The sequence below is a fragment of the Euphorbia lathyris genome, chromosome 8 (assembly GCF_963576675.1).
Source record: "Euphorbia lathyris chromosome 8, ddEupLath1.1, whole genome shotgun sequence".
NCBI classification, from domain to species: Eukaryota; Viridiplantae; Streptophyta; class Magnoliopsida; order Malpighiales; family Euphorbiaceae; genus Euphorbia; species Euphorbia lathyris.
The window spans coordinates 79,473,918-79,486,463 of NC_088917.1; the positions used below are offsets into that span (position 1 = coordinate 79,473,918).

Here is a 12,546-nt window from a genome sequence, read left to right on the forward strand (position 1 = left end):
AGATCTTCGCAAAATCATCGATTCACGAAGTAGATCGTCACTTTTCAGGCTTGTTCTCTTCGCAAAGCTTCAAGAAACCATCGATTCACGAAGTGTATTCATGAAAAAACGCAGAAAAACAACTGATACTTACATTTTTCGCCCCTTTCACCCCCAAAAGCGACAATAACAATATGATAACATGGGAAGAACGAAGGAAATAACGTAGAAAAACCATTTCTTTGATGGTAACAAGAAGAAAGAAACCAAGCAACGAACAGGAAGATGAAAAACCATGGCTTCGTTTTCTAGGGTTGGGAAGTTGTAGAATCAAGAGATGAAGAGAGGAAAAAGAGAAATTCATTGTGATTTTGACGAAATGGTGCAGATTTCGTGCAATTTAAAGGAAGAAAGGAAGATCAAAAGTCTTGAAATCATTAATGCATGAGCCATGTTTTCGCGTAACCAAGAAGATAGGGGAGCGGCCGTTCGCGAGTGGTGGGAAGTGGGAAGGTTAGGGGTATTATGGGAAAGTCACACAAAATCAGTCTAGATATGTAGTAGGATGAGTAAATGGGTAAAATATGTAAATGGGCCTCCCATTTGACCCAGTTTTGTAATTTTTCCAAAAACAAATTCAAAAAAACTATTAAAATGCTAATAACTAAATTTGTTATAATAAGTTAAACACAAAAAAATTATAATAATCTCTAAAATGTTTAATGTGTTACTAATATAGTTACAAATAAGTACCAAAAAATTTACGAAATTATTTTCAGTTTATCCATAAACTTGTTTGGAAGGTCTGAAACAATAGTTAAATTAGTTCGTTCAAATTTTCCACTAGATATAGATAAAATTGATATTACTTGAAAACTTTTGGAATAAATTTATATTATTTCAGTTATAATACTTCTTTGAAAATATTAGATTCAAATTTGGCTTTTATCGGCCCTTCAATGTGTGTAGTTAATTGGTCGACTTTGTAGTTATAAATACTAACCTATTAACTATGTTTTATCCTTTCACTGTAGTTCTTACTTCAATCAAAGAATCTCCAATAGTTCCACTTCTTCTTTTCTTGAAAGATAAACAATTTATTAGTCCTTTCATTTTTATTTAATATGTTGTTTACTTTTTTTATTTAAAAAAAACAAAAAACGCATGATAAAGTTATTATCTTTTATCACTATTATCTATTTGGTCATTCTATTTTTTATTTTTTATTTTTAACCGTTGTATTCAGTATAAGAAAACAGACAAAATAAAAGAATAATAACATCATTTTGTATCGCATTACGGCTATCCTGAAATGTAAGATTGTTTGGTTAAAAATCTAAAAAATACATAAAAATAATAAAAGATAGTGACCTTATAATATGTTTTCAAAATAAAGAAACTAAACACTATGTTAAGTTAAAAAGTGGAGACTTGTCAATTATTTAACATAGAAACAAGGGTCCCGTAATAATGCTTTATCTTATGGCTAAGAATATAGAAACATAGAAAATCCTTCAACCTTAAGTTAAAGGAACATAGAAACCAAACACTATATGGTGAAGCTCTTAGCCTAGTGGTTGAGAGCTTACCTATGCCTTGGGAGGTCATGGGTTCGAATCACATCCGGGTCTGGTGGGGATTTTTCTTTCTTCCTTAATGTAAGCGCATTGCGCAAATTTAAAAAAAAAAAAAAAAACACTATGTTACGTAAATTCTATAATTATTTAAACATAGAAACAAGGGTCCTGTAAATTCTATAAATTATTTACGGCATACATAGAAACTAAACACTATATTACCTTAAATAAGGCTTTATCTTATGGCTAAAAACCGGGAAAAAAAAACCCACAAAATCTTAATGAACAAAACAAGAGTTTCTTGACAGCTAAATTTAGATATTAACCAACTTCTTTTATTTATTAATTTGAAAGATACATAATATAAAATTATTTAAAAGTAAAAATTCTTAATTATTTTATTTATTTATCTAAATTATATAAAAAAAAATTAATATTCTTATATCGCACGGATTTTCGACTAGTTAAAGTAAATATTTTAAACCAATTCAATTATTTTAAAATAATACTATAAAAATTAAAATGACTGTTAAAGGCCGGAACCGTCGCTATTCGGGGGTGGAGCTGGCTGCCACAGTAGCCGGAGCCTAAAGGAGTAGGAGAAGGATGTGCAAAGTGTGCTACAGTATAGGCCCCCTAAACTTAAAGGGCCTAATCTTTTTATTATACAACATTTAAGTAATTTTATTATTATTTATTATATTCAAAATTAAGTGAATGTTACTTATTCAAAAAAATATCTAAAGCCTAATAGTTTAAGAGTTTTAAGGGGGTCTAAATTTTTTTGTTATTATTAGTATACAATATCTAATTAAATTATTTTTGTTATATTTATTATGTCAACCCATAAAGTTAAAATATTTTTGTGTTTTATTTTGTAGAAACAGTATTGTCTTGTGTGAATATATTAATTTTTTCTAATGAATATGGTCCAATTTTGCACGAAGCCCCGTAAATGTTTAAGACGGCCCTGCCAGAGCCCTAGGCTCTGAGATTGATCCGACACTTTACATCTCTTTTTTTTTTAATTGTGTGTATGGGCTTGAGTATTGTAGAATACAAACGCTTAATACATCAATTGCCTTTTGAATTTGTCCAAAAAGTTTGATTGGCCCCCTTTTAAAGTGTCCCAATAGTTTCTTTAACTTGCATAAAATGTTCAGTTAGCCCTTGAACTTGCGTAAAATGTAATCAATTGATCACTCGGTCGCAAAAAAAAACAAAAAAATTAAATGCGGAAGATGTATTCCACGCATCTTATAATGTTATTACATAATTCAAAAATAGATAAAAATGAAGTTATTACTTGTTCAACTATAAAACTTGTCTTCGTTAATATTAAAACCGTATACCTCCGATCTTGGTCGTTTTACTTTTTTTTTAAGACGCGTGCAATACATATTCCGTATTTAACTTACTTTTTTTGCAATCGAGTTATCAATTGATTACATTTTACGCAAGTTTAGAGGGCTAACCGAACATTTTATGCAAGTTCAGGAAACTATCAGAACACTTTGAAAGTTCAGGAGGTCAATCAAGTTTTTTAAACAAGTTAAGAGGGCTAAACGGAATAAAACATTAAAGCCATACATCCCCTCGTGAATCATGTGCTGATTTAAACCCTACATCCCCTCGTGAAGTACGTGTTTATTTTATTTACACTGCTCAACAATAGTGAGGTTGAGGTATCTCTATAAATTCCATGATAGATTACCCAATAAATTGCAGAGTCACCATTCTCAAAATCTAGAATAAAGCATTAAATCTACAGGCATAAAAAATGGCAGTTCAGACAGCAACGAAACCAGAGCAAGATATTCTTCGTGGTTGCTTGAAAAACCTTCCACGAAGTATTTGGGGTGAAAGTTTTGCTGCACTTGCTCCACTTGATTCGGTATATATCTATCCTTTGCCACATATATATATATATATATATATATATATATATATATATATAATTCATACACTTAATTACTTACACCTAAGCATCTAATTATTCCCTAAATAAAACGTGATTTTAACTCATTTAGAATATTTTCAAGAGAGGGTCTACTTACAACATTGTTCGTACTCGTTCTTTATTTATTTTGTTACATTAAAATTAGTAATATATTGTTATATGTACTGATAATTAGGAGAAAGAGAGTTCAATATTAAATTATTGATTAAAAATAATTTGAGGAGTCACTAAAAGTGCATAGAGTAATAAAAAGTGAAGGAAAACTCTTAGTAATTTGAGAAACTAATAGAAAGTTGTTCCGAGTTGCTCCTCAAGTTTTAACAGAAGAGCACAATAAATAAGTCTAATAGAGATGCTCTTAGATTGCTTCTATTACCCGTTTAAGTAAATTGAGTGGCTCATTTTAAACAAATTGCAATTTTAAAAAGAAATATTTTAAATAAATTGAAATGACAAAAAGATGGTTTTAAAAGTTGGAAAAGAGGATCGTGAGGTCTCTGATCTTTTATTTTTAGTTTACAAATCATTGATCTTTTATTTAAATAAATTAAGTCTTTGATTTTTTTTTCTTTTTTTTTTTTGTCACATTAAGCTCCTGGAAACTAAAAAGTTCAACTTTGAATATAAAATTCGATTAATAGAGTGTTATTCATTTCAGATAGACGTTAGAAATTTGCATTTTTTAAATTTCGAAAACAGTTTTTAATATGTATAATATGATTATAGAGGAACTCTAAAAACCTTAATTTAAACTTTAAATATATAATTTCAAACACATATAAAATGAATCAGATATTTTTAATTGAACTAGATGTTCACAACTAACTAATTTGGCAAGCATACACTTAATGAGACAAAAAAAAAAAAAAGTTGAAGCTTAATGTGTCAAAATAAAATACTAAGTGTTTAATCAACCAAAAGGTAAAAACTCAGAGGCCTCAAAATGGGGTTTACCTTAAAAGTTTGAGGATCATTAGTTTTTTCAAGTGAAATTGCACCTTCTCGTAAACGTAATTTGTAAATGAAGTCTAAATTAGCTCTTCCCAATAACTATAACATTAATTATTGAGTAAAGTCCATAAAATACTCATGTACTTTCACGTTTTGTCAAATAGGTATTTATCGATTTTTGTTTTTCCAAGTGGGAATTATGGTTTTCGTTTTGCTAAAAACAATGATCTTTTAATTTGACACTATAAAAATGATCGTTAACAACTTCTAAATAAAAAATTTTAAGAATTAAAGTCGTTTAGTACCACACTTACTATGGAACTAAATTTTGTATTTTCTAAAATCATCGTTTTCCGACATTTCTTTCTAAATATCTATTTTAATTCTCCTCGTTAAACAACATATAAATGACTTTAAAATTAAAAAATTGAAAAACTAAAATTGTTTAGAATATTATCAAGTTTTTGAATTTTTCAATTTTAATTTTGACGTACTTGTTTTTAGCGAATCGAAAATCCTCATTGATATACTGGTGGAAAAAGAACCGCAATCCTGGTTGGATAACAAAAATATTTCACAAACACTTTGCGCCAAATTATATTTGCCATCCTTTGTTATATATTCTACTGTAATAATACATTGATGACATATAAGTTCTTATATTATATTTTATAGGATAAATTATAAATATAAATATATATTTGTAAAATTGACTTTGTGGTATGAACGTTAATAATCCGGTGCGGTTCAGTTCGGTATTTTTACATTGTTTTTATCGAACCGAACCGTAAATCGAAATGCATCTAAAAGTAACAATGAGGATGAACCGAGTGTTAAAAAAAATAAAGGCCCTGTTTGGGAATTAGCTGTTAGCTGATTACATTAGCTGTTAGCTGTTAGCTGATTACATTAGCTGATTTGACTAGCTGATTTGATTAGCTGTTTGTGTAGACCTGTTTGGTAAAAATTAGCTGATTGATAATAGCTGTTTGTGCAAAAAGACGAATAAGAGCATTAATTTTGGCGCAGGAAAAGAGGGAGTCTATCTATTAGGGTTAAAGAAGTCCATTAATTTTAATATTGCAAAACGCTAATTGAAAAAGCTCATTTTAAGAGCTTTTTTTTAATTAGCGTTTTCATCCCAAAACTCTCTCTCAAACTTCTCTCCACCAAACACTCCAATTAGCGGTTTCAGTGGTCAAACCTCTAAAATTGGTCAAAACCGCTCTTTTTATCCCAAAACGCTCTTTACCAAACAGGGCCAAACTGAAAAACCGAATTTGATCTACTCGATTCGGTATGCGGTTTAAAATAGACGGATGCACACCGTAGTATGATGTAGATAAATAATTTTACTAACCTCATCAAAATTTTAATGTGGAAAATATTCAAAATAAAAATTTCAACATTCTTTTCATGATATTGTAACCTGATAAATAAAAACAATTCTAACAAGAAAATAAACTAGTAAAATAATTCAAATTTAAACCTTGTTTACTAAGGCCGTGTACTTTTTTACTTAATTTAACATTCAGATCAGTTAAGTTAAGTTAAATTAAATTAAGTAACATTCAATTTAATTTCAGTTTAGTAATTTATTATTATTTATTATTATAATAATTATTTATATATAATTTATTATAATTTATAATTTAGTATTATTTATATATAATTCATCATTAATTATTATAATTATAACTATTTATATATTATTATTATTATTTATATATATTTTTAATGAAAGGCTAGCAATTATGGAGTGTAAGACCATCTCCAACACCACTAGCCACATGGCTCTTCAAAATATTATAAAATATTACAAAGATAAATTTAACTTTCTTCAAATGTGTGTATGCTCCAGCACTACTAGTTATCCTACTCTCTATTTCATTATTTTATTCATAAACTTTAATGAGATTATTTTTAAATGTTATATTCCAACAGCTATATTTTAACGATCATATTCCAACTATATATAAAAGAACCAAGCAAAACACCTCTCGCCAATATAATAGCCAGCTAGGTCACTCTGTTGGAGTTCCTCTCTCGCTATTCTACTCGCTAATTTTGACGATACAGTGGTTTGAAGAACAATGTTGGAGATGCTCTAAACGGTAGACATCCCAACTATGTTGGCACCCCTATCCAGAACACCTGATCCTTAAACCAATTTATTCAAATGAACAAAAGAATTACAAATGAAACATGAAACAAGTCAAAGACTAAGCAAATCGGTAGACCTACCAACCTCCTAGATTACAAAAGAAAACTGAATTACAGAAAGTGGGAATATCATTCCACCAAACTAAACATGAATTGTGTCTCCCATAGTTAGCCAAAAGATCTATGACTTGGTTACCCTCCCTATAAATGTGAGAGACAACCAACGTCATAAACGCAAGTTTAGTAAGACACGTTAGCCAAACCTGCCGTAGTGACCAGGGTACTAACCGAGACCGAGTCCGCAACAGCTGTACTACGTAAGTCGAGTCGCTCTCGATCTAAAGCCACAGTCAACCCTTGTCAAACGCCAAATTAATGGCATTAGTATTATTTATATATAATACATCATTATTTATTATAATTATAATTATTTTTATATAATTTATTATTATTTATTACAATTTATTTATAACTTAGTATTATTCATATATAAAATTCAATATTATTTATTATAATTATTTATATATAATTTATAATTTATTATTATTTATAATTTATTCATCATTATTTATTATATTTATAATTAAATATATATATATATATAATTTGTTATAATTTATATATAATTTATAATTTAGTATTATCTATATATAATTCATCATTATTTATAATAATTATAATTTACTATCTATATAATTTATGATTTTTTACTATAATTATAATTATTTATATATAAAGTTTATCATTATATATATATATATATATATATATATATATATAAAAGTTATAATTATAATTATTTGGTGCAGTTCAGTTCAGTTAACTTCAGTTCATAGCATTTAGTTCGGTTTAGTTCATTTAAGTTAAGTTCAGTTCAGTAGCATTCAGTTAAGTTAAGTTCAATTCATTAATTTAGTTTCAGTTAACTTATTTCATTTAATTTCAATAAAAAAGAACAGAGTCTAACAGTATTAACCAAAAATTATATCTTTGTAAATGGAAGAAATCTAAGACCAATATTTGTTAACATCTTTAGAAAGTGTGCCACTCCGTCAAAATTTAGCCTCAAATTCCACTGTAAACCCTTATCGAGGTTTGTGGTTTGTCCTGACCTTGGGAGTGGGTAGACCTACCCTTACCTAAACTTTTTATTATCAAAAAAAGAAAGCGTGACACCATCTTACTCGTACTTTATATTATCTCTAACCTATATTTTGTATTGCACAGGAATTGGAATCACACGCCAAAGGGGTGGAAGCACTGAAAGTAAGAGTGAAAAATATGTTGCTTCACTCTGCAAATGAGTTAGCAGATAATATCGAGTTAATTAATTTATTATGTCGTCTTGGTGTATCCTATCATTTTGAGGTTGAAATCAATGAGCAACTCAATCATATTTTTACTATGCTTCCTAAACTTTTGGAAGATAATGACTATGACCTCTATATACTAGCAAATTTATTTCGAGTCTTAAGACAATATGGATACAAAATAACTTACGGTAAGTACTTATCTCTTATACATATTTGCATACACACACTGATATTTATATAACATCTCGGATATATCTCCTCACATACACATTGATACTTATAAAAGCAACAAATTTTGACGTAATTACGAACATTCGAAATCAGATGTGTTTAAGAAGTTCAAAGACGAGAATGGAGATTTCAAGGAGGACATCACTAATGATGTCAATGGTGTCATTGGCTTGTACGAAGCATGTTTTCTTGCTATTCCAGATGAAGATATATTAGATGAAGCCCTTGCTTTCACAAGGAAACATCTAGAAATTTTAGCTGAAAACTCAAGCCCTCATCTTCAGAAACATATAAGGAATAGTCTGATGTACCCATCTCACCGCACTATTGAAAGACTTGATGCTTTACATTACATATCCTTTTACGAGGAAGATGAATTTGCGGATGAAACTCTTCTCCAATTCGCTAAGTTGGATTACAATGGACTCCAATTACTCTACAGAAAAGAGTTGGCTTTACTTTCGACGTAAGTAACTATCCGAAATTTGATGCTACCACTAAACATATGAAGTAGCTAACTCATTGTTATTATTTATATTTACATATTTAATATATTGCTTAATTATCGAAATGAAAATATTAGTATACTATTTAGTTTATCTTGAATATTATTATATATATAATATTATTAATTAGTACACAATAAATATATATATATATATAATTTAATCATTTTTAATATAATGTATTTTTTTAATTGTAGTATATGTGAATTAATATAATTGTACTAATTGTAATAATATGCAACATGAATCACCCTCAACTCTAAACTACTATATACAATATTTTTTTAGTGAAAAACTGACAATAAGGAAGTGTATTAGATAGAGATCCCAACTAGGTTGGCACCTCCACCTAAAACACTTGATCCTTCAATATACTTTAATACACTAACGTATTACAGTTTTACATGTACTGATATAGAAAAATATCAATGTAACAAAGTCTTAAACCCTAAATCTTATATACTAACCTTAAATCATATTCGTCAAAACTAATTATAATATACTATATAATAGGCTGAATACATTAGGACCTCCTAAACTTGTTTTGAACTTTAAGGATGTCTATTTAATCTCTAGGATGACATGATTAACCCCTTAGTATTATGGGGTTGAATAATAGTTGATTTGGACAAGTTGAAGTTTTTATTACTTTAGGTAAAGTTCATGAGTCCAATAGGCCACTTTAAGAAAGTGTAATGGACGAATATGTCACTTTAAATAAGTTTAGGAAGATCAATGGACAACTAAATAAGTTGATGAGGGTTTACGAGACATCTCTAAATTTTGGGAGGTCAATCGATTTCCTCGGCCAAGTACAAGATCTCCTCAAATACATAAAGTATACACTAGTCAGTGAACTCTATCTAATGACGCTAGACCCTATATATTTACATTCATACTCTAGAAGTACTAAGATAAAAAAAATCATATTTTATTTTGTAGGTGGTGGAAAAATATAAATGTTGTCGAAAAGCTTCCTTATGCAAGAGATAGACTTGTAGAGTCATATATTTGGGCACTAGGATCCATTTTCGAGCCACAATACAGTATTTCTCGGATTCTTATATCCAAGTTCGTGGCAGTAATAACAATGATGGATGATACTTATGATTCTTATGGTACCATTGATGAACTACAACTTCTCACAGATGCACTTCAAAGGTAATTTATAAATAGATAGATATATAGATAGAGTGTCTCTCTAACTGGATTATGATACATAATCTACATTTTTTTTTCTTCTTAAAAATTTAGGTCCACTGTAGAAGCTGTTGATGAATTACCAAAATCTATGAAATTCATTTACAGAGTTATCTCTGAATTAATAGAGAATGTCGATGCTCAAGGATGCTCTTGTAAAACAACTTTTTCCAAGGAAGTGGTATATATCTATCATTTACATATCAGAATAATTTTAAAAAAGTGTCATTTGTCACCCGCATGGCATCTGCAAGCAAATTTTTTTGTTGAATTCATTACAGGATTTCTCGTTTAGAATTAAAGTGATATATATATATATATGAATAGTAACTTATTAAGTTATATATTAACAACCAGATGGCAGAGCTAGCGATAGCCTACAATATAGAGACCAATTGGCAGAAAGAAAGGAAAGCACCCTCTTTCAATGAGTATATGAAGAATGGAAAAGTGACGAGCGCTTATGACAATCTTACATCGGCATTCATTCTTGGAGTAGAAAGTATGGGCATGAAGGAAATCCTTTGGATACGAAATGATCCTAAAATTGTTATTGGTGCGAAACTGTATCCACGTTTCCTAAATGACATTATTGGAGTGCGAAAGGTATGTTGCATAAGTAATTTATTACTTAAACGAATAGGGTAAGTTCCAAGAGTACTTTTTATCAAGCTGAATGCATTTATAGCCCCGTCCTCTTGTCCAGAAAAATCAATTGCCCCTATGCTTTGGAAACACATTATTTACCCCACTGATCTTTTTTAAAGTAACCTATTGACTTTCTAAAGTATCATGTACCTCCACTTGCTTATATTGATATATTACACTCATGAACTTGCTTAAAGTGTTCTCATTTCAATTTTACCAAATATTCTACTTGCTATGTCATGTAGATTTTAGCGGATCCATATGTCACTATAAGCAGTTCAGTGGTAATTAATATGCTTTCAAAGTATACAAGACAATTGACTTTTACGGACAAGTACATACATGGAGCTAGGAATGTACTAGGCTTTTTATACTATCTCTAATAGTCCTCACATGCAAATGGATTCTAGGTTTAAAGTGTGTACAACACAATAACATATGTTGAGATTTTCTTAACAAATGGACTTGATAGGATTTAAATCTCGCTCTCTTGGTGTAAGAGGATATGATATCATGTTAAAAAAAACATTTAAACTGTTAGGTATGGTATAAGAATAATAATTGTTATTATATCTGACAGACATTCACACGTAAATGCCTTTTAGACTTAAAGCGTGAACAACACAATGTTAACTTATCATGTGTTGATATTCCATTAATAGAAGGATGCCGAGATTTGAACATTCGGCTATTTCGTTTAAGATGGTCTGATACCATTATTAATGAACCATTTTAGCCTATAAACTTAAGCTAATAGGTAAAGGTAGAGAATATATTTTATTATTATGTCAAACATATGCATATATATTTCAATTGAAAGGGAAATGGTGATTTAAATTTTGTTATTTTTTATAAATTACGATTAAAAAATTATATTTGAAGGATGAGACGAAGAGAGGAGACTTTCCAAAAGTTGTTGATTGTTATATGATACAATATGGGGTGACACAAGATGAGGCCGTTGAAACCATCCTAAAAATACTTGAAAATAAGTGGAAGGAAATGAATGAAGATTTGTTGAAGCCAACTACTCTGCCCAGGATATTGCTGAAGTACACTTTCAACTATGCTCGCATTAGCATTTTTTTGTACCAAGGCACTGATTGGTTTACTTATGCACACAACCTGGAACAACTTATCACATCATTGTTCGTTAACCCACTTCCAATATAATCATATTGTTTTTTCAATTGGTTAAGTTTATAGCGGTTTGAAGTTCTTCAAAATAATAAGTTTCCAAGTGAAACATCGTTATGGTAGGTTTTTTATCTGTGAGGGAATTTTATTCCCTAACTTTAAGATGATTGATCCAATTGTAATTCATGCTTTATAGCTTCAATCATTTCTCTTTATCGCTTTATTTTGTATTTATAATAAGTGTAATGGGTCAAGTATGCATCAATAAACGTCGGGTGTGGGCAATTGCCATCACTACCTCTCAACTTTTCATTGGGTTAATATACAAAATTTTCCTTGTATTTCCAACCTAGGTACAATTTTACCCATTAATTCAACTTTCTTGCAATTATATCCTTGCATTTTTAAAATGGGAATAAAATTACCTTAAACTAATAGTCAAAGCAGGTAGCATAAATAGAAGTCCACTTGTTTTATTTTACGAAAAAAGCGGATTTTCTCTCGTATCCCTATAAATTCTACAAAACACATCACAACTAAACATAGGGGTACAATAAATAATTATTAAGGTACCAAAATGACTTTAAAGTTAGACCTCGACGTACATAATAGAACTAATTTAACTCCAACACTTTAATCCCAATATTTATGAAATGGTATCAATTTAATCCCAATATTTATGAAATTGTATCAATGAAATCATAACATTCCATCCCTTTCTTCTTCGAGGTGGTTATACGCAGCTATAATTACACCATTTCATAAAATGTTCGAGTTAAACTAATGTATTTTGTATGTGTGAGTTAAATTGGAACTTCTCTAAACCTTAAGGCCATTTTGATACACTATCGGTACTCAATTCTAATATAAAAAATAAATAA

At 29.3% G+C, this 12,546-nt stretch overlaps 1 protein-coding gene across 1 annotated transcript; it reads left to right on the forward strand.

The window, feature by feature from the left end:
- Positions 1-3,336: 3,336 nt before the first annotated feature.
- LOC136204017 (terpene synthase 5-like) lies at positions 3,337-11,701 on the forward strand. The gene is made up of 7 exons (XM_065995218.1): positions 3,337-3,450; positions 7,858-8,131; positions 8,268-8,640; positions 9,623-9,841; positions 9,935-10,061; positions 10,238-10,486; positions 11,411-11,701. The coding sequence occupies exons 1-7, from the start codon at positions 3,337-3,339 to the stop codon at positions 11,699-11,701; spliced, it is 1,647 nt and encodes a 548-aa protein (XP_065851290.1).
- The last annotated feature ends 845 nt before the right edge of the window (positions 11,702-12,546 follow it).

Coding starts and splice junctions, on each gene's coding strand:
- LOC136204017 (XM_065995218.1), top strand. CDS start 3,337: ATGGCAGTTCAGACAGCAACGAAACCAGAGCAAGATATTCTTCGTGGT. Junction 8,132..8,267: donor TGGATACAAAATAACTTACG/GTAAGTACTTAT, acceptor ATTCGAAATCAG/ATGTGTTTAAGAAGTTCAAA. Junction 10,487..11,410: donor ACATTATTGGAGTGCGAAAG/GTATGTTGCATA, acceptor TTATATTTGAAG/GATGAGACGAAGAGAGGAGA.